This window comes from Ursus americanus, chromosome 25, assembly GCF_024610735.1.
Source record: "Ursus americanus isolate L20-20 chromosome 25, mUrsAme1.1.p, whole genome shotgun sequence".
Taxonomy (NCBI): Eukaryota; Metazoa; Chordata; class Mammalia; order Carnivora; family Ursidae; genus Ursus; species Ursus americanus.
This window is the reverse complement of record NC_142151.1, coordinates 36,939,517-36,963,060: the sequence shown is the minus strand read 5'-3', so window position 1 is coordinate 36,963,060 and position 23,544 is coordinate 36,939,517. Positions and strand designations below refer to the sequence as shown.

At 36.5% G+C, this 23,544-nt stretch overlaps 1 protein-coding gene across 1 annotated transcript in view; it reads left to right on the top strand.

The window, feature by feature from the left end:
• The window catches only part of NELL2 (neural EGFL like 2), a 316,526-nt gene that overhangs the window by 124,828 nt on the left and 168,154 nt on the right, over positions 1-23,544 (top strand). The window contains exons 10-11 of the mRNA XM_045801231.2: positions 13,505-13,596; positions 17,404-17,506. Coding sequence (XP_045657187.2) covers positions 13,505-13,596; positions 17,404-17,506 — 195 coding nt within the window. The remainder of the gene's footprint in view (positions 1-13,504; positions 13,597-17,403; positions 17,507-23,544) is intronic.

Sequence of the window (23,544 nt, the reverse complement as noted above, 5' to 3'; positions counted from 1 at the left end):
AAACTTCAGGAAATTGAAGACAAAGAAAAATCTATAAAGGAGACAATATTACTTTCAAGGGAGTAATGAATAGACTGATCACACTTTTATTGAAGACTACTCTTTTTAGAGCAGTTTGAAGTTTACAACCAAATTGAGAGGAAGGTATGGAGATTTCCCATATACCCCACACCCCCAAACATGCATAACTTCCCCCATTATCATCATCACTCATCTGAATGGTACATTTGTTACCAAGGATAAACCTACATTGACACATTATAATCACCCAAAGCCCATGGTTTACCTTAGGGTTCACTGTTAGTGTTGTACAATCTGATGGTTTGGGCAATGTTTATGACATATATTCATCATTATCATGCAGAGTATTTTCACTGCCCTAAACATCTTTTGTGCTCTGCCTGTTCATTCATCCCCCCCACGCCTATGGCAATCACTGATCTTTTTTATTGTCTCCATAGTTTTGCCTTTTCCAGAATGTAATATGTTTGGAATCATACAGTATGTAGCCTTTTCAGATTAGATTATTTCACTTAGCAATATGCATTTAAGGTTTCTTTACGTCTTTTCATGGCTTGATAGCTCATTTCTTTCTTGTTTTTAAAGATTTATTTATTTATTTGAGGGAGAGTGATATCATGCGCACATGGGGGGAGGGGCAGAGGGCAAGAATCTTCTAGCAGACTCCCCACCGAGCATGGAGCCCAACATGGGCTCAATCCCGTGACCCATAAGATCACGACCTGAGCCAAAACTAAGAGTCAGACACGCAACTGACTGAGCCACCCAGATGCCCCAATAGCTCATTTCTGTTAGCACTGACAGTATTCCTTTGTCTGGATATACAATTGTTTCTCCATTCACCTACTGAAAGATGATATCTTGATTGCTTCCAAGTTTTGGCAGTTATGAATAAAGCTGCTGAAAGCTGTGTTTAGGTTTTTGTGTGGACGTTAAGTTTTCAACTACTCTAGGTAAATACCAAGGAGAGTACTTGCTGGATACTATGGTAAGAGTATGTTTAGTTTTGTAAGAGACTGCTGAACTGTCTTCTGAAGTGGCTGTACCATTTTGATTTTCTGCCAACAATGTATGAAACTTCTGGTTGCTTCACATCCTTGCCAACATTTGGTGTTATCGGTGTTACGGATCTTGGCCATTCTCATAGGTGTGTAGTGCTATCTCATTGTTTTAATTTGCATTTCCCTGATGACATATGATATGGTGTATCTCTTATGTTTATTTGACATCTGCATATATTCTTTGGCTCATTTTTAAATGAGATTGTTTTTCTATAGTTGAGTTTTAAGAGTTCTTCGTCTATTTTGGATAACAGTCCTTTATCAAATATGTCTTCTCCCAGTCTGTGGCTTGTCTTCTAATACTCTTGGCGTTTTCTTTTGCAGAGAAGACATTTTAAATTTTAGTGAAGTCCTGCTATCAATGATATCTTTCATGAATCTTGCCTTTGGTGTTGTATTCATAGTATCTTAAGAATTTATAGAATTTAAAAAATACAATAATAACATTATAGTATGGTCAGGAGCAAAATGTGTTAAATGGGTTAAAATGTGTTACTGAGTGAGTGTAGGGGAAAATGGAATGATGAAAAAAATTTAATCCAAAATAAATAATAAAAGGGGAAGAAAAAGAAAGCAAAGGCAGGGAAAGATAAAGCACAAAATAAGATAGTAGGTTAAAAAATTAAATATATTAGTTGTTACACTAAATGTAAATGGGCTAAACAATCCATTTTAAAAGATAAATATATTGTTTGCGCATAACACCCAGTGCTCCATGAAATATGTGCCCTCCTTAATACCCGTCACTGGGCTAGGCCAAACAATGAATCATGGAACACTACATCAAGAACTAATGATGTACTGTATGGTGACTAACATAAAATAACAACAACAACAAAAAAGATAAATATATTGGAACTGAATTAATGAAATCACTCTATACCATTTAAAAGATGTATATCTAAAGCATAAGAATACAAAAAGGTTAAAAGTGAAAGGACAGTAAAAATCCATAGAAAAGAAAGCTGGTTTCTCCTGATTAATACCGGAAAAAGTAGACTTCAAGGCAAAAAGTATTACTAGAGTTACTTCATAATGATAAAATTTCAAATCACAAGGAAGACATAGCAATTTAAATTTTTATATCCCTAATAATATAGCCTTAACATATATGATACAGAATTGGCAGAACTACAAGGAAGGATAGATGGATCCATAGTCAGAGTGAAGTTGCAGTAATTGACAGAATACAAACACACACAAAAGTCATTAAGGATACAGAGCACTTGAATATAATTAACAGTCCAAACCTGATAAACATATATAGACCATTATGCTCCCAAAGTACAGGTTACGTATTCCTTTAAGCACCCATGCAACATTTAAAATATTGAATATACTGGATGATGTAGTTCATCTCAACCAATTTCAAAGAATTGAAATTATGCAGGATATACTGTCTGACCACAAGGCAAATGTCTAGAATTAGTAATAATATATAAGTAGAAAATACCATGCTGGAGTTCATTCAGTTTCTCAAATAAGCCAAGTTAATTTCCACCCTTGCCTGGAATTTTTCTTTCCTGTCATTCTTTCCCATATTAGCACCTCTCAGATCTTTGGTCTCAACTAAAATTTCATCTCCTCCCAGAGGTATTCTCTGATTCATCCAAAGTGGCCCTGTAGTTATTAAGTACCTCAGACTCTTGACTGTTTTCTTTACTTAGTGTTACCTGCAGTTATTTTTTATTTTCCTGGTTAGTTGTCCTTGAGTCTGCCTCTATATTGCAGATTCTGTGAAGGCAAGGTCTATGTCTGTTCACTGCCGTGTTCCCAGTGCTTAGCACTGTCTGGTGTATAGCAACTACTCAAGAGGTATTTATTGAGTGAGAGGATGAGAAAGAACATTTCCATAATTTACTTCTTAATAAATGATGGTGAGGAGGAATGCAGCAATAAACATGATAACATCTTCAAAGTCATGAAGTAGTATAGGAAGCCCTTTCACTTCTTAATTCCAGAGGCTTTTTTGAGGAGTGTAATCAAATTTTGACATATGATTATGAGAAGTGTTAAGTTTGGGTGTAATTTAATTCTTATTTCTAGACTTAATGTAGTTAACATTTTAACCTCAACGTTTCATTTAGCATAGCAGTAGAAAATTTTACTTAATTAGCCCCCTAAGGGGGGCAATTGTCTGAAAATAGGAAAAAGTGATGTATTTCAACAAATATTTTGTCCCAAAATACAAGCAGAGCTGTATTTAATTAGGCTCGATTTCCAGTCTTCAGTGCACTTGAATTCTGCCTCCCTTTCAGCCTCTGCCATCCCCACCCCCTTCCTCATCCTCTCCCTTGTCCTCCACTTCCATGACTTCTATTACTTTTTTTTTTTTACATTATAAACATAAGTAAGTTGTTTAGAAGTTAAGAAAACCACCGGAAATAGAGTTGTAGGTTTATGATGTTATCCTTATAGTGTAAGAATAAAATAGTTTTGTCCAGAACTTACAGTAACATCCTATGAGTCATTCTCTGATTTTGTCCACGATGGAGATTTATATTAAAAGCTCACTAAATTGACTGGTTGGGTTAATCTACACAGGGATTTGCAACACTAGCTGTACATTGGAATCACCTGGATGCTCTTAAAAACCACTGATGCCCAGGCCCCTCTCCTAGAGCCTCTGATTTCATTAGTCTGGGGTCCCCATGTTGATATTTTCAGTAGTCTTCTTAGGTGATTCTAACATGCAAGCAGGATTAATAATCAGTGATCTACAACTTCTCTACTCAAAGTGTGATCACTGGACCAGCTGCATCTGTATCACCTGGAGGCTGATTAGACATGCAGAATCTCAGATCTACCCAATCAGGATTTTCATTTAAATAAGATCTCCAGGTGAATTGAGAAGGACTCATCTACAATTTCCATTGGCTCTGTTAAAAAAAATTTAAAAAGGTATCAACTGAACTTGAGGCTAAGCCTGTACACTTAATGCTCCCACAACATGATTTTCATGCTAACCAAGAGGTAGGTGTTCCCAAACCTGTTTATGTCAGTTGTATTTGTCTTGCAATTGTAATGTTATTGAATTCCTGTAAATACATATACATATATAATACATAAATCAGTGAAATATGAATATGAAAAGAAATACTTTATTTATTATTTTTATTTTTAATTATTTTTTATTATGTTCAATCAGCCAGCATATAGTACATCATTAGTTTTTGATGTAGTGTTCAACAATTCATTAGTTGTGTATAATACCCAGTGCTCATCACCACTCGTGCCCTCCTTAATACCCATCACCCAGTTACCCTATCCCCCACCCCCTCCCATCTGTAACCCTCAGTCTGGTTCCCGAAGTCCAGCGTCTCTAGTAGGTATTTACCCCAAAGATACAGACATAGTGAAAAGAAGGGGCAACTGCACCCCAATGTTCATAGCAGCAATGTCCACAACAGCAAAACTGGAAGGAGCCAAGATGCCCTTCAACAGATAAATGGATAAAGAAGATGTGGTTCATATATACAATGGAATATTACTCAGCCATCAGAAAGGATGAATACCCACCATTTGCATTGACATGGATGGAACTGGAGGGAATTATGCTAAGAAATACTTTTTTAAAATAAAAATTGAGTTGAGTGCTTTGAAAAACACTGATAAACTCAAACTGCTAAAAAATATACTCTTAAATTAGATGTCAGTAAGACAACTTAAAATGTTGTGGAATAGAATTCGAAAGATCCCTCTTTAGATTGTGTGGCAAGTATCTACCTTAGTCCACTTAAAAAAATTAGAAATGGTAGGCGACATTATGTTTTATTTATATAACCAAGTATGCAATGAAACACAATCAACAAAACCATACTCAAGAAAAGTGTTGTACTTCAAAACCTTGTTGAATGAGTGTGGATTTGTGTTTTAAATGAAAATGTTAAAGTATGTATTTATTGTTGTCTGTGATTTCTCACTTTAACTGATTTTTTTCAAACAAGGGACCAAGTAACTATCCAAATAACATAGGATAAAAAGACTTCTACCGACTGTCCATGTGACTGTCCCATTTAAGTGTTAATTGTATTTTTCTCTTTCCTAGTTCTTTTTTCCTCGGTGTAGCAAAATAGTTTTCAAGCTTAGCTGTGCCTGGGCAGCTTTAAAAAAAATAGAGACCCAGGTCCTACACTTCGAGATTCTTTTTAATTGGCCTGGCATGCAGTTGGGGCAGAGTTTTAATGTTCCTCAAGTGATTTTAATATGCATCCACAGTTGAGAACTGTTGGCCTAGCAGGTTGGAAGCATATAAATTGGTTATAAAATCAATTTATAATAAATCAGTTCCAGCTTAACTAGGTATCCTGAGTAGATGCCCATTAGGATCCAGGTATACTAAGTATATTGATATGAGCATTATTCTATTTTATTCTCTGAATATATCATGAGTACTCTTACCCCAACTTAAATCATATTAAAGCATTTCAGTACTCATTTTCAGATGCTTCTCTTCTGTGGAGCATTTCCAGTTCCACTCTTGTAAGTCATTGTTCTTCCTTTCTGTTCCCACGCTACCTCTGAGTTGTATGTAGTTACTTGTGTGTGTGGTCATCCATTTCCCATGCTTGGCAGGAGGGCACCTGTCTAGTACAGCACCTGGCAGACAGTAGGTTATCATAAATGCCCCCCTTTTCCACTGGGTGTTGTGACTCTTCCTGAAAAATCTTTATGAAATTATTTTGTTTCTCTTGTTTAACCTTTTGTTCCTTTCTGCATTCCTTTTCCTGCTTCATCTCAAGTATACTTTTTTTTGTTGTTTTGTTTTCTAAAGGTCTTATTTATTTATTTGACAGAGATAGAGACAGCCAGCAAGAGAGGGAACACAAGCAGGGGGAGTGGGAGAGGAAGAAGCAGGCTCCCAGTGGAGGAGCCCAATGGCGGGGCTCGATCCCAGGACCCTGGGATCACGCCCTGAGCCGAAGGCAGATGCTTAAGGCAGATGCTTAATGACTGAGCCACCCAGGTGCCCCCATCTCAAGTATACTTTTAAACGTTTCTGTCCTCTGCTGCTTCCTCTGCTCCCTCCTCCCTCCTCATTGTGCTGCCCCTTCCGTGTGTCTGGTACATGGAGCTGGCTCCCTTTGACCTTGAGCTTCTTCTATTCCCTTGGCTCATACTCTTTGCATTATGGGAGGAGTTATTAATATATCTCTCGGAAAACTATTTAAAATATGTCCTCCTAAAAGGACTACCCTCCCCCAACACTTTCCCTCTTTGTTTTGTGTGTACACAAGAGGTTGTTTTAAAACTGCACCATCACTGTTCCGGGGGCATTACTTGTAATCTCTTAGTCGAGCACAGATGTGTGGTTTATAATGCAAAGAGGTCCTGCTTTATAATGCACAAAGCATTATATGTTCAACGTCTCCACACAATAATATCCAAATATGTATCTAAAAGGTGCTAGTCCTTTGGAAAGATGTTTTCTAAAATTTAAACCAAAGATTAGGTGTTCAAGTTTCAACTGAGTTCACTGGATTTTTAGTGGTAAGAAAAGATATACAGAAGCACTGTCAGATGGATTCTAGTCCTGGCTTTGAAACTGACAATGTGTGAACTTTTCCTTATTATAGTTTACATTATGTTTTCTTTGTAAAGTGATAAAACCTGTTGCCTCATGTGTATTCATGCTGTCATTTTAATAGTATGCATGTATTGACACAAATGCTTTATTTTTCTCCAAATTTTTGCCTCCACTCACTACATTTTTCTCATCCCCAGAAGACTAAATGAATTGATCACATTGTCTTTTTTAAAGACCCCATTGTATGGTATATAAGCCAGGATCAAGAACAAGACCAGTGATAGAAAGGCAGAAATCAAGTGAATTCCAGACTATATCTTACTTGCCATTTAAATTGGTAAAATTAAATCAGGGGAAAAAACGCTCTGACTCCTTCCTTCCATCTACACTTTTTCTATTATCCTCTAAATACCCATTTCCCGTCTTCCCAGTATATAACCCTGTAACCCAAAGGCTGATTTGGACAGGGTGTTAGAATTTTTGCTTTTGTTCTATTCTGATAGTTATTTTTATCCCTCTTTGCTTCCTAACCCCTCACCACTGCTAGATTTATGGTGTTTCAGGGCCGTTCTCTTTTTGGAAGAATAGGCTACTGACCTAAATTAAGGCCCCCTAGGAGAAGCGCTCTTTGGTCCTTTAGAAGCCCAAGGACATGATATATATAAAATGGGACAGGAGGGTTGCACATCTACTCTCGTGATCTCATTTCCTAAACTCTAATATTAGCTTTGCAAACAACTAAATTCCCAAACAATTAATGAGATTTAGTTAAAGGAAGTGATCATGTATAATTAATGAATTTGTGAATTATTTAATCACTCTGAAATTCTGATCATTTTAAATAGCATTGGCTCATAAAAATTGGCTTTATGTAAAGGAGGGAGAAGTTTTGTCATCAAATTTGTCCAAGCTGACTTCTGTTGTACATGTTACCTTGTATTATTCATGTTAATAAGTCACTGCTCTAACAAGAGCTGCTGTTTTTCTTTCATTAGCTGATGGGCAAACCTGCTCCCATTTCAGGCACGTCAGCTCTGCTGCCTTGAAAAGTAAGCTGCCATTTTACACAAAGGGCAAAATATTTCTGTGAGACTCAATTTATAGAATCTTTATAAGAAAGAGGCAAAATCAAAGGATAAGGCCAAATGTAAAGGGAAATGTGCAGATCAAAGAGGCCCAATTCACTTGTTTTCAGGCTTTTCATCAAACAGTAAGCTGGAAGAGAACTTATCAAAAAAATTCAGCAAACCTTTAGAGTTTATTATGCACGGCCAGGGCTGGGTGCTAAGTAAGATCCAAAGGCAAATAAGACACTGTCCCTGTCCTCACGTAGGAAAGATTACAAAAGCATATAACTAAATAGAAGAGAAAAGGAAAAATGTGCTCTAATAGAGATTTAAGCATTACGGAAGAAGGAGAAATTAATTTTAGCAGTTAGTGCTCAAGACTTTTATTATAACTGTATTGTTAAGAACTGACTCCAAGTGAGTCCAGATTACTAAGAAACATCATGGGCTGGAACAATGCAGCGTGGCTGATTGGAGTCTTTTAAGAATAGCGAAACACTTTTAGATTTTATTTTTGCTTGACTCCACAGAATCTTAGCCTGCCTCTTGAATGCATTTATTGTACTTTCTTTTTAAATAGCTATAATAAAAACATAAATATACATAATTACAGTTAATGAGCTATTTTCTCATCCAACAGCTTTGATTAGTATATCACTAACAAATAACTATCATGTTGGCCCAGAATATGATAACTGCCATTGTACACAGGGCGTTTAAGATCTCCCAGAGGAAATCAAGATTTCAAAGAAGACCGCATAAAAACCACTACTATCTACAGCTCTGCCCTTCACAGACAGCTAAACAATCTAAAGATCAGGGATACCTGGTGTTTTCAAAGAGAATTTTAAAGAAATCATAAATCCCATTTCTCACCTAAGTGGTTTATATTGGTTTTCTTTTTGGTATCTATAACTTTTGATTTTGTTTTGTTCGTTTTTAAAGGTGGCAATACCAATTGAGAAGTTTAAAGTAGACTCCTGTATTTCAATCTGGCAATAAAAAGGAAAAGCAAAGAAATGTTTCGAAGGGAAATACAATATATCCTTTCTTTTTTTATATTTTAAGATATTTTTTAGGTAGATTTGGATGATTCTTTCTACAAAGGTTTGCAGAAGTTGATTTAAATCTCATTAGAGGGATCTGCATTTTCTATCTCTGTATTAATGACCAGTAAATTGAGGTTTTAATATGTAACTTAGGACTTCTCGAGTTTTATTGGCTTCTTTCACTTACCCGCTTCTCAGTCTGTGCTATAAACTGCTTTTCACTTTTTGTAACTAATGACTTTCAAATTTGCTTCTGTACCAGTTCCTGTCTTCCTGTTTCTTATTAATTGTTAAAATGGGGGGAAAATGAAGTGAAAATAATTCACATTAATTGCTTTTGCAGATTCTCTTATTATGGTGCTAGTCATTATGTAATTAGTAATGTTTAATGTAGCCTTGGTAAAACATACATACCATTTGTTATATCATCCTATTGACATTCCCCAAGTTCTAATTAATGTTCCACCTACAGCTGAATAGGCTGTGCACGGGACAGTTCTTGGTGACATAATTCACATAAACCATAATATGAATGGTATCCCCTTGGAGTTATGCAAACAGCAGCATACACCAGAGTCACAGTCAGTATGCATTTGAAATTGGTTAATAACTTTAGCGTCTTGTAATGTATTCATGGAGGCATAGCTTCTTAGTCTGAAAAGTGAGAAGCCTATGTGAATGAATGACTATCCAACTTCTTCCAAACACCTTATCTTAAAAATATGCCTGTAATATAATCAATAAGCACTTAGCATAAGTATTTGAAAATGTAGCCTTGTTGATATAATTCTTCTTTAAGCTGGTAGACAGTTTGGGGCATAGGAATCCAGAGTTATGTCAAAAGAAACTTACGCTTTCATATACATGTGTGTGCAAACACACACACCAAAGCTAGGATAGAATGAAGCCTCTGACTATGAACACGTGAATGCAATTGAATTAAAGAAGAAATCAATACAGCAAAATGATTATTCCTTTGTTGTTTCGTGGAGGAAGTGGTATCTTTTACTTTATACTCTATTGGGGAAGAATAAGCAGGCAGATACATTTCAGTTAGGGCATTCTAGAGGTTTTTTTGTTTGTTTGTTTGTTTCTTCAGTATTGTGGTAGCCACAGGGATTATTGTCTCTGAGGCTTTGTGTCTCATACTTGCAGGGGCTGACCTTGGGTAAAGTCTAGGCACAGGTCTCATCTGCTTCCCCCGCTCTGCTCTGATAGTTGATTTCTCCAGAGCTTAGTTCCTCCATCTTGCCTTCTGCTTGCGTATGGACCTCGTTTTGATCAGCTACCTCAGTTTTCCTTAAAGGGGATCTGCATTTTTTAAACGATGCAATTTTTCCTCTTCAAATTTATTTGCTCTCTGTTCCACTCTCTCATGCTTTTCTAAGCAACCCGTCTGTATAAACTCTTCCTGGTTTAAAATGATTTAATATGGTAGCCACGTGTGCTGGGTACCAGTTATTCCCGGCACCCCCTATCCCACTTCCATTCCCTCTCCTTCTCTGCCCTATTCTCTGCCCCAGGAGCCTGCTGCATCACCCTGGTCTTCTTGCCAACCAGCTTTGGTTAGGCTTTGCCAATGGGAGGCACTGGCAGGAAATTAGAAGGCAGGAGGAGAGAGAGTTGGCCACGTTTCTTCCCTGTTCCTTCTCTGCGCTGCGCTGTGTTTCTGGCACTAGCTGTGTCTCTCCTGATAATGGTTCCCTCTAGGCACTGCTTCCCCATAACTCTGACTCATACAGGGCTCCAGTAAAACCATTTCCTGTTCTTGTTCCTTAGCCCTACAGTGTTGATGACTTCCCACTATTGCCAGAGCCCCGGTCCTTCTCCAGCCCGTTTGTTTCCTTTTGTCCCCTCGTGGAAGTTCACCGCTCAGTCTCCTGTGTTTGCATATAACTTATGAATTTCTCAATTATAAGACTTCATTTTGGCTTTTATGTTAGTCAGTTGTAGATGAGTCTGTCTGCCCCACTACATAGTGAGGACATGCATCATGTCTCATTCATCTCTGGATTTTAGTTACCTAGCAGACTACCTGGCATATAATAGGAGCTCAGAGTACATACCTGTTAAATGCATTAATAGATAAATATGACTTTTATTCTTTCAACTTATTCCTAAGCTCCAGAGACTTCCTAATGGTATTTTCAGGATTCCCTGTAGTATTTTTAGCAATGATTATAGATTTTATAAGTTTCTTTCTTTCTCTCTCTCTCTCTCTCTTTCTTTCTTTCTTTTTTATTTTTTATTTTACTTATTTATTTGAGAGAGTGAGTGAGCACGAGCAGGGTGAGAGGCAGAGGGAGAAGCAAGCTTTCTGCTGAACAGGGAGCCCAATGTGGGGCTAGATCCCAGGACTCCATGATCATGACTTGAGCCAAAGGCAGATGCTTAACCGACTGACCACCCTGGTGCCCCAATTTTCTAAGTTTCTTAACATTTTTCCACCAAAGAACCTAGGGAAGGTATATCCTAGTGGCCTTACTAGGTATTGGGGATAAATCTCAGAATTATGGAAATCATTGCAACTGATCAATAAAGAAACAAGTCAAAAATCACTCACGTTGGGTTCTCCCTAAGCCAAATTCACCCTGTTGTGCTCATTGCTTGAAAGGAAATGAAGCAATTGTGATCTCATTCATTTTGGTGCTTTCTCCCTCTGCCAAGCTCCATTTGGTGCCCTGTTGTCCCACAAGTTGCCTGTTCGAGTCTTTTGAATTAAGAGTTTAGAATAGAAGCTCCGTCTGCTCTGCTTGGATATTAAATTGTCATAAGACTTTGTGTAAGGAGAACTTACCCTTGTGTTTTTTACATTTTCCTTTCTCTTCTGTTCTAAGACTTGGGATATCAGTTCTTTTCAACATATCGTTGGACTTTAATAGGCTACAGTTATCATATCATATAATAAAATAGTCTTAGAAACCTTTGAATGGCAAGTGCTGAAGAGATGTTAAGAAGGTTTTATTTATTCACATTATCTTATGAAATGTGGTACTTTTAAGTATCATCAAAGACACAATATGTCACAACTTGGTATTTTGAGGTTACTGGATCTCATAAGCGAGGTTTATATAAAAATTACATGTAAAAATTACATGTTGGACAGGTATATTTTATAATCAATCAGGTTCTTTAAGCAAATGCACATGCTATTTTAATTCATAAAATGACCGATAGTATGCAACTGAAACATTTCATTTTGAATATTAATAAGTACATAAGCTGTACCTAGCTTTTAAGTAATATAATTTATGCACGAAAGTTGTATTCTTTTCTAGCAAGCTCCAAAATTTTAAGATCAATTCACCGGTGATATATATATATATTCTGTACTCTCTCTCTATATATATTCTGTAGTGAAATTTGTTAATAAAAGCTGAGTAAAGAGATCATTGAAGGGTGACATTTTAACAACGTGCATGCTTTCCATTATCTAAATGTGCAGCTTTTAAATAATAGGTTAATTTTTCAGTGAAGATATAAGTTGGTTTTCATTTTAAATATGAATATTTGTACAACCATGTATATGTTTAATATTAAAAATTTATCAAATATCTTTGTTACCACTTATTAGAAGCAACTTGGTACTTTTTTTCAGAAATGATACAAAAACAGTATTTATTAAAGCCAAGTGCTAAGATAACTTGATACTTCTGAAAGTTATGGGAATACGTGAATTTCGAAAAGGGAAAAATTTTCTTCAAATTCACACAAAGGAATTAGAAGAAAATGTACACATCCATTTTGTAAAGTCTGCATGGTTAAAACTAAAAATTGGATTTAGTAAACAAGGTTAACAAACTGAGTCTTTCCTCATCAGATAATCACTTCTATTGGTCCTTTTCGAGATGCTAAGGAGCTCCAAAGCATCCACAATATTGAGTGACTTTTCAAAAACAAAAAAAGAACAACAACAAAAAAAACCAAAGTAGTGAAAACAAAAATTAGTTCTGAGTTTTAAAAACGTCAGCTAAACCAGAGGCGGAATCTGAAGGTTAAGTTTTGTTAGCTGGGGGTAGCTGTCTCTGGTTAGGTGATGAGTCAGCATGGGGAGTGTGAAAGGTTCATTTCAAAACAAGCAATTTCTGTCGGCAAAATATTTATGTGAATTGAAGCTATTTTGAATGTCTTAAAAATTATTCGATAATTTCTATGTATTTTCACTAATTAAAAATGTTTTCCTATCGAATCTGAAGTTCTATTTTAATTTTTTTTAAATTTGTGATGGAAACAAAGCAGGCCCAGATTAAGATTTTTCAGCATCCTAAGTAGGATGCCCTAATCCACATGTATTTACAAATTAAATTGTGCTAACTCATAAAACATAAAATTTTCATGTATGTACTAAAGTTAAAATAGCTTCTTTTAAATTTTGTTGTTAAAATTCTGTAATGGTATATTAAAAAATGCACTTTTTTTCATATTTGTGTTGCCCTGATTCGTAGCTGCTCCAGGCACCTGCTTAATATGCCCTAAAGTGCGACATCACCTAGTAGGCAAGTCATCTGAGAGTCTGCTCATTGGCACTCTTTTTTTAGAGCCTGCTTCTGACCTGTTATGGTCCTTATCCTTTTTGTACCTTATTTTACTCTCTGACCTTAATGGGCATAACAATAACTGGATCCTATTTGTGCCTTATATTAGATTGAATTTAGGTTTATGGTTATTCAGACACTTTGAAAAGGCTGAAGACCATGTGAAACATAATCTGAACACCCCCAAACTATTTTTCCTAAAGAAAAATTAAAAATAAATATATGTGTATTTTTTATTCCAAAGCAATATGCCAATTTCAAGGACGGACCTACTTTGAAGGAGAGAGAAATACGGTTTATTCTTCTTCTGGAGTATGCGTTCTCTATGAGTGCAAGGTAAGGAGACTTCCTGGGTCTTTCAGAATTCTTTGTTATGTAAATGGTAAATATTTCTTTAAAATGTCACCCTTTAATACCTTTAAAACATTTAAGGCAAAGAAAAAATTTAAGATATTAATTATATTTCAAATAGAAATTCTCATTTTTTTCAAATATGTAAATTAATGGCTGTAAAAATAATTTCCCCAATAAACAAAAATACTGTTTTGTCCAATTAAAGTTTTATGAAGTTGTCTTATTTTTCCAAATTCAAACCAACTCCTGTGAAGAAGTGTAGATAAATTTAGACTCAGCCTGTTGTCACTTAATGGTTTTTGACCCATGTGACAAATATCATTCAGTTCAATGGAAAATAATAAAAATTACCTAGTAAAAATTAGCTTTTGGAGGAGTTGAGACAGGTATTGTTATTAATCCCTTTGGTAAGAATATTTTAAGTGATTTGAAGGGGAATTCTTTATAAATTTACTGCCATGGGCTCCTCAAGTATGCTTCGGAAGCAATTGTGAGTGTTTTTATCTCTGCTGCTTGACCTGCTAATTGAAAAACTAAATATGTTTCATAAAACTTTTCATTTTTGCCTTTTATAAACTGTATTCCTTGACCATAATGTGATATTGCAAGCCATATTCTATCTGAGGGAAACTCTGCATATAAAGTTTCTGCTTTAGAGTTCCCTTTACATTTGACCCTTAATTTTTCTCTTTAGATGCCTTCTCTTTAAATGGTTTTTGGGGATGATTTAGTATGCATAGATTATGTGGAAAAGAAAATGCTGCTGGCACCACCAATAAATTTATGTGATTATTCAGTGTTAGGGAAAGGAAAATCCTAAGCATTTTGCCACAATAAATTGAAAGAAGCCTGCTATCCACTTCATGCATCTTAGGTTAGAAGTCCTTTGAAAGAAGCTAGGAGGAAATGTGAAAGAGGCAAGACTGTGACAGATTTGGTTTCTAGAAAATGAGAGGTCTGATTTCTTCATGCCCCCTGTAAAGTATTGGGGCTGCTTCTTTTAGCTTTAAATCCGCTTTCCTATGGTGTGGGTCACCATCTTAAAGACAAGAGAGCTAAGATATAGGAACATTAACGTGAATTCCCAAAACATATTTCAAGATGGAGTGTCCCCTGTCAGCACCCTACACCAACACCGTTTTGAGTGAAGTAGGACCCACTATAAAGGTAAGGATTGAAAGACCTTGAGTGAGGTCTACTAACTCCAAATGAAGAAAAGGGAATCAGAGGAAAGTTACTTCAAGGAAGGTGGAAAACTTCTGTCAGCTGGTTTCTAACTTTGAAATATCAGCTCTAAATTTAAATATCTTGAGCACATTTGGAATTTCTCAATGCATGTGTGTGTGCGTGTGTGTGCATCTGTGTGTATTCTTTTCATCTGACCAGTGTTGTCTCATAATACTGGTAATTCTGGGTTAGAAATTTATTGGAATAGTTGCCTATTTGATTGTAATATAGGTATGAAATGATTTCATTTTAAAATGGATTAGTGAGAAGTCTGTATATAGACAACTCTGAAAGTGCCTATACTCTGAAAGTAAATATTGAGGGAATGAACAAATGTTACCGTTTTTTTAACTCAAACAAAAGTCATCATTTCCTCTCCAATGCTCTGCTGTCCAATAGAAATATGTAAGCCACAAACAATAAGTTTTATTGGGCTAATTTTTCTATATTTAACCCCACAGGTAGAAACTATTATCTTTTTAACATGCAGTCAACATAAAATTATTAAAGAAATATTACACATTCTATTGTCAACTAATCCTTCAAAATCTTTTGCGTATTTTGTCTATAGTATTCAAGAGCTCCATGTAGCTAGTGGCTATTGATTGTACAGCACAGCTGTACCAGATTATCATACGTTTTTGGAGTTCTTGACTAAATTCTTTTTTAAACAAGATTTATTTATTTATTTTAGAGAGAGAGAGAGACAGAGCATGCAAGAAGGGGGGAAGGGCAGATGGAGAGGGAGAGAGAATCTTAAGCAGAGTTCGTGCTGAATGTAAAGCCCCACGAGGGGCTTGATCTCACGACCCTGAGATCATGACCTGAGCTGAAATTAAGAGTGGGACACTCAACGGACTGCATCACTCAGGCACCCCAGACTAAATTCTTGACAGTAAGAACTTTCATTGTTTCGTTTTCCTTCAGGCCCCTTAGTTTCTGTATTTATACCTTTACATAATTGACAGCTCTCTCAAGCTTTTATTTCCTGGGCTGTTGACACTAGTCCTTCACTGTTCCTTTATTTTCACTTTCGTGGCCTTGAAAGTGTGTCCTGGGGGTCTGTAACTTTAATAGTAACCCTGGAAAACACTGTGGTTCTGAAAATAAGATGATCAGAATGGATAGTATTGTCAAACCAAAGGAAGACTAGCATTTGACTCCACTATATCCATGTCTTCAACCACTCATTTTTTTTTTAAGTGTAGTTGACATACACTATTATACTAGTTTCAGGTGTACAACATAGTGATGTGATAGTTATGTATATTATGAAATGCTCACCACAAGTGTAGTTATCATCTGTCACCATACAATGGCATTACAGTATTATTGACTGTATTCCCTATGCTGTATTTTTTACCCCTGTGATTTATTTTATAACTGGAAATTTGTACCTCTTAATTTCCTTTACCTATTTTACCCACCCCCGCCCCCTTACTCTGGCAACCACCAGTTCATTTTCTGTATTTATGAGTCTATTTCTGTTTTTGTTTCTTTTGTTTTTTAGACTCCACATGTAAGTGAAATTATATGGTATCTTATATGGTCTTTTTCTGTCTGACATTTCACTTAGCATTATACTTCCTAGGTCCATCCATATTGTCACAAATGGCAACATTCCATTTCTTTTTTATGGTTGAGTAATATTCCATTGTGTCTGTCTCACATCTTCTTTATCCATTCCGCTATCAATGGACACTTAGTTTGTTTCCATATCTTGGCTATTGTAAATAATGCTGCAGTAAGCATCAGGATGCATATGTTTTTTTGAATTAGTGTTTTGGCGTTTTTTTTGAGGAAAAAACCCAGAAGTAGAATTACAGGATTGTATGGTCCTGCCACTTTCTTGATAGGATCATTTTCAAATCATTATAATCTCTTTTCTATAGGTACTCCAGGAAGATGGAAATGTTGAAATGAGTACTTCTTCCATAAGAGTAGTACTTAGTAGAAATGACATCTAAAAATTTAAGCTTTTGAGCAGTATTAAAATGGAAGCCTACAAGTTCCAACATTTTATTATATGTTGCTATAGTTAATGACCCTGTTCTTAAGAGATAGGAGGTTGACAGTATAGAATCCAACCAAAAGATATTCTGCCTTCATTTCCTTTGTGGTTTTGGGAGAGATCCCCAGTATTCCTTACCAGGATCACCTCTGAGAATCTTTTCATAATCTAGAAAATTTTGAAAAGAAAATGTTTAAAAGGCTCAGTTTTTATTTATTGTTTTTTTCAAAGTGAGCCTCTGATCTAATTCAAGCTGTATTTGTGCCACAGTTGTCATCTGGATGTGCAAATGTGTTATAAAACTAAAAGAATTTTTCAGGATTCCCTGGTTGTTTGGCAGATTATTTATATGGCTGCAATGTGTTCTGCTCCTACTTTCCAGTTATGACTTACACTGTCATTTTGTGAGTGAGCCTGTGACCTATGCAAATGTTCTCAGGATGAAAATTTTACTCTTGTGGATGAAGAGCCTCCTCAGATGCTGCATGTAGGAATTTCTTAGTATGTCCTAATTCAGAAGTTTGAAGGATTCATTTTTTATTGTCTAACAGGACCAAACCATGAAGCTGGTTGAAAGCTCAGGCTGTCCAGCTTTGGATTGTCCAGAATCTCATCAAATCACCTTGTCTCATAGCTGTTGCAAAGTTTGTAAAGGTAAGACTTTTTCAAAAAGTAAGATTTATGTGCGTGAGTCATTACTGGAGTCTAGTTTAACTGACATGAAATAGAAATTTTTATAAGCAAGTCATTTCCAAAGAATAACAGTATTTTCTTAAATGCTTACCTAATTTGGTAGATAGTAGGTAGTCACAGAATATTTATTATAGTTGTTGAGTTAAAATCAAGATGTTTCCATACATTTTTACTATGTATGTCAAGCTTTGGGTCTTTAAACTTCTCTCTGTGTACTTGCTCTGAGTCAGCATGACTCTGCTGGAGAAATTGACACAGCAGTGCCAAGTTATCTTATTGGTTTTCTTTCTTCTTTCTTTCTCTCTTTCTTTTTCCTTTTTTATTTTCTGGTTTGACTTCCCTTTCTTTTGTCTGTTTTGGAATTGACTTTGTGTAATTTTCATTTGGATTACTTCAGATCCCTCTCCTCTCAATTCCACTCTCCCTCACCCATAGGTTTTTGTACTCCTAAGAACAGTGAGGCCATCAGACATGTGTCGCTCATTCTGTGTTGCCTCTGTGATGCTAGGCCTAGGACCAATGAGTAGAAGAGACTTAGATTTTTAGTTAAATATAAGAAAATAGTAAAATTTGAGCTATTCACCAATGCAGCGGGCTGCCTCAGGAGACAGTGAGTTTCCCATCACTATTGGTTCTAAAGCTTAGTATTTATTATAGATTGAAACATTAAACTGAAGGAGTAATTATGTGGACCTCTTTAAGGATCCCTACCCATCACAAGACTGACTATATGTGCCTTTCTGTACATGTCTTCCTCGATTTATGATGGGGTTATGTCTCTGTAACCCTGTAAGTTGAAAATATCGTTAAGTCAAAAATGCATTTAATATATCTAACCTATTAAACATCATAGCTTAGCCTAGCCTACCATCAGTGTCCTCGGAACACTTGTGGGCATACCTCATTTTATTATGCTTCACTTTATTGTGCTTTGTAGATACTGTGTTTTGCAAATTGAAGGTTCACGGCAACCCTGGGGTGAGCGAGTCCATTGGCTCCATTTTTCCAGCAACATTTGCTCTCTTCCTGTCTGTGTGTCACATTTTGGTAAATCTCACAATATTTCACAATTTTTCATTATTATTATAATTGTTATGGTGCTCTGTGATTAGTGATTACAATTCACTGAAAGCTCAGGCGATGGCTAGCATTTTTTAGCAAGGCGTTTCTAAATTAAGGTATGTACGTTTTTTAGACATAATTCTATCGCACAATTAATAGACTACAATATAGCGTAAACGTAACTTTTATGTGCACTGCGAAACCAGAAGTTTATTTGACTGTTTTTATTGCAATTTTTGCTATATTGCGGTGGCCTTGAACTGAACCTGCAATATCTCTGAGGTATGCTTGTACATTAGCTTACAATTGGGCAAAGTCATCTAACACCAACCCTGTTTTATAATAAATTGTTGAATATCTCATGTAATTTATTGGATGCTGTAATGAAAGTGAAAAACAGGGTGGGTTGTATGGTTGCAGAGTGGTTGTAAGTGTATCAATTGTTTACCCTCTGGGGGTAACTGGGGTCACTGCCCCTGCCCAGCCTCAGGAGAGAGGATTGTACCATATATCATTAGCCCAGGAAAAGATCAAAATTCAAAGTACAGTTTTCTACTGACTGCATTATCGCTTTTGTTCATTGTAAAGTCAAAAAATTATAAGTCAAATCATCCTAAATCAGGACTGTCTGTATTCTATTGAAATTATTGTTTGTGACTCAGTCTCCTTTATTGGACTTTGCACCTTGGGAGCCGGACTAGGTCTTTATATTCATCTCTACATCTTTAACACCTCCCATGACATTTGAATGTAGTAGATGCTCATAGCTGATGTAGTTGGTACTGTCTAACAACCTGCCCTCAACGAGCTACTAGCACTTGTTTGAATAATGGCTTTTATGGGGATGCAAAGGAGAGCTTAAATGGAAAAAACAAGTAAGAAAAAGAAACCTTATAAAACATACAGCATTCTATTTCCATTACACCTAGTCTATTAAAAGTAGACAGAAGATCCCCCCTCCTATTTTTAACAGGGTGGTGCAGTTTTGTTTTGTTCTTTTTAGCTCTTTCTTCTATCCTTTCAATTAAGAGTTTAAAATCCCAGTTCTGTGAAAGGTACTTTGGGAATTTCAAAGTGGTTTAAGACTTGGTCTGCCCTTCAAGGAGCCTTCAAAGGAAAGGAACTAAGGAATACTACTAAAAAGGATTATATCAAATAGACAGATAGAAAGGCCGTCCTAGTTTTCATCTTCGGTGCCTGAGCCAGAGCCTTATACAGAGCATGTGTGGAATTAGATATGAATCAAGAATGCGCATCCCACTTACTTGATTTGGGAGCTGCGCTCAGTCTTCAGCTTAGCTAGAGATCCTCTGGCAACCAAAGGTTGGCTAAACCAGTGCTTCTCAAGTTTAAATGTGCATACAGATAACCTAGGGATCTTATTAAAATGTAAATCCTAATTCAGTAGGTCTGGGGTCCAGCCAAAAACCTGGCATGTGTGAGAAGCTCCCTGGTGATGCCAGTGCTACTGGTCAGTGGGACCACACTTTGAGTTGTTAGCTATTGCTGCGTGACAAACTGTCCCAAAGCTCAGGGGTTTAAAACAGCAATTTCATTATATATTGCAATATTGTGTGTCAGGAATTTAGACAAGTGATTCTTCTGCTCCACACAGTGACAAGGGGGGGTCACTCAGCTGGCCTGGGCTAAACGTTCAAGATGGCCTCACTAAATGCCAGGCATCTCAGTAGGGGTGACAGGAAAATGGAGTACATCTGAAATTCTCTACCTCTGCACAGAATCTCAGGACTCCTCCCTGTGACCTGTACATCAGACTGGTGATCTGACTTCTTAAATAGTGGTTTGGGGCTCTTAAAGACTAGGTCTGGAACTGACACAGCATCACTTTTCCCAGATTCCTCTGGTCAAAAGAGTTATAAGCAAGCCCAGATTCTAGAGGAATGGGAGGAATAGACCCCACCATGGTAGAAGTGTTGAAAATGTGTGGCCATCTTTAACCCCCTGGAACCATTCAGGAGCTACTTAGAGATTAGTGAGGTGAATAGCATGGAAAGGAGACAAGTTGGCTAGGACAAGATTTGGGAAAGTAGCTGAGAGAGGGCCTTTCAGATATCAAGAGAAGCCTCGATCACATCCATTTATTTTTAAAAGAGCCCTGATATGTTAAGAAAGGTAAGTTAACGAATGGAAAAACTAGCTACAAAAATTGTGTTATATTTAAATTGTTTGTGGTTTTAAGAATTAATGTGTTTACACAGCACACTGAAAATACAGTGATGAAATATGCTGTGACCTTCACCCTCCCCCCTCCAAGATTCTGATGTAATAGCTAGGAGATGGAGCTATGATATCAACATTAAAAAACAAAATGAACAAACAAAAAACTGTCCGATAAATTTTTTACATGGCAAGAATTGAGAACTACTAGTTTAGATAATACTGGAACTGAAATTGGACAAATTGGTTCTTCTTGAAACATTTAGCACCATTTATAATAAAGATTGCTTTATTTCTGATTTCAAATATATAGAATAAACAAATGAGTTTCCTGGCATTCTCTGGTGTTTAAACTAAAAAAAAGTCAAGTTCTCGAGGCTTAAATTTTGAGTTAACACCTACACATATGTTGTGACAAATGCATTTGTAATATAATTGGCCTCCAGTTTCCAGTCCTGTCTGCCTAGTGCTAAGGATGCTGTGTTCACATCTGAAAAAGTAAGTTCTTCGGAAACAGTTATTAAACATTCCCTGAGGGTGGAGCATGAGAGGAAAGTGTTGACCTTTCTTCCAGAGGCTAAGCCAGTGCTAGAAACGAAGCTGTGCACCAAAATACGGCCCCAAATCTCTAGGCACCAAATCTAATCCAACCAAGACTGTTTTCTAGGTACTCTGCAGCTGGCTATCTTGAGTCATAGTAGCTCAAAAGCAGTATAGCAGGAATGTTCTTTTCACTTTGTTCATGTTTGAGAGCCCCTTCAAGGAAGCTTGTAACAAATTACAGCATGATAGAGACTCAGTGATACAGGGAGAACTCTGACTTAGAAAGATAGAGAAATGATGTGATAGAGTTTTCATATCTGTAGCCCTTCCCTTTCCTCATCCCTTGGCAACTCCTTTCTCTGCTTATGATACCAGTAAGTCCTATTCACTGGATACCACACTTTAATTTATTTTTTATTTTTTTTATAGATTTTATTTATTTATTTGAGAGAGAGCGAGCGAGATAGCGAGAGAGAAAGCATGAGTGGGGGAGAGAGGGAGAAGCAGACTCCCCACTGAGCAGGGAGCCCAACATGGGGCTCGATCCCAGGACCCTGGGATCATGGCCTGAGCTGAAGGCAGACGCTTAACTGACCGAGCCACCCAGGCGCCCCTGCCCCACTTTGTTTCAGCATTTACTTCATCCAGTCCTATAACTATAAGTAGTAGTAACATCTATATATAGAAGGTTTAGTGGGTATAGATTGTTTTCTCTCAACTTCTGGATAATCCATAGTGTCCCACATTAGTCATTTATACCTTCATGATTTTTGTTATTTATGTATCACTAATAACATAATCTAATTTTTTATATCACTGTCACTCGTTTTTTAAAAACTTAGTTTGATTCCAAATAATGGTATCCACAAAATAATGGCATTATTTGTTAGATTCATCTATTTTTAATACACCTTAAAAGAAATCCATTGCAATTAGTACATTTTTAAAAAATGTACATTCGTGCACATGAACCATAAGTTGGGAAAAATCACGATTATCTGTCATCCTGCAAATAATACCTAAATAAGTTAGTATTCTTTTAGGTGCAAGTAATAAAACACCCAATCCAACTGATGTAAGCAAAAAAAAAAGGAACATATGGCTCATAAGCAGCTTTATACAGCTGTCAAGTCCTGCCCCTTTGCCTAGATGGATCTCAGGTTACCTCCTCAGAAGGGCTTTATTTCAGGCTCCACGTGTTTTCAGCTAGACCTCTGACATTCTTATGCTTGCATCATTATGATACTCAAGTAGGTGAAAAAAGAAGTTCAGTATCCTCAGGAGTTAAACAGAAGTCCCATAATTGAGTTGTAATCATCTTCATTGGCTTGAACTGGATCATATGCCCAGATCTGAAAAAATGATTTCGTCCAGGCCAGTGGGATGCATTGATTATCCCATAGGGCAGGAGAGTCTATCTTCCTCTAAGCACATGGGCTAACAGTAGGGGTGAATGGTTTATCCAAAGTATGACTCGGTTGTTTCTTTCCCCCCACAAAAAGGAGGAATAGACGCCGTGGGCAAAAACCAACAAAAATTTGCCTCAAAGTTATTTATTCTTTCTCCTGATTATTTTTTGAAGATTTTATTTATTTATTTATTTGTGAGAGAGAAAGAGAAAGAGAGAGAGCACGAGCAGGGGGTGGAGCAGAGGAAGAGAGTGCAGACCCCAGCTGAGCACGAAGCCCCATGCGGGACTTGATCTCATGACCCTGAGATCATGACCTGGGCCAAAATCTAGAGTTGGCCACTTAAGCGACTGAGCCTCCCAGGTGCCCCCTTTTCTCCTGATTGTTATGTATAACCTTTATGTATATTGTTCTTACTCATAATCTTTTGTATCTACCCTTTTCTATTCACCTAGTTGTAGATATATGCTTATTAATATTTTATGGAAAGAGCTATACTGAACAAGACACAGAACTTCATGTAAATTTGCAAAGCTTATAAAAGGAATAGAAAACTTGGTATCCTTGCAGTTAAAGTCTAAAGTGGGAAACAAAGGCTAGATTGTATTAGATTAGATTAGATTAGATCCATCCGTCTATAATAAATACTTGAATTTTCTTCTGTGATAGGTGCCTCAACATATTTGATTTATGGCTTATAGGTAATACTCTAATTGCTTTAATTATTAACAAATACTATACTATTATGCTTTTACATAGATGATCTCATTTGAACTTTACATTTTGGTGAGCTAGATATTATCTTAA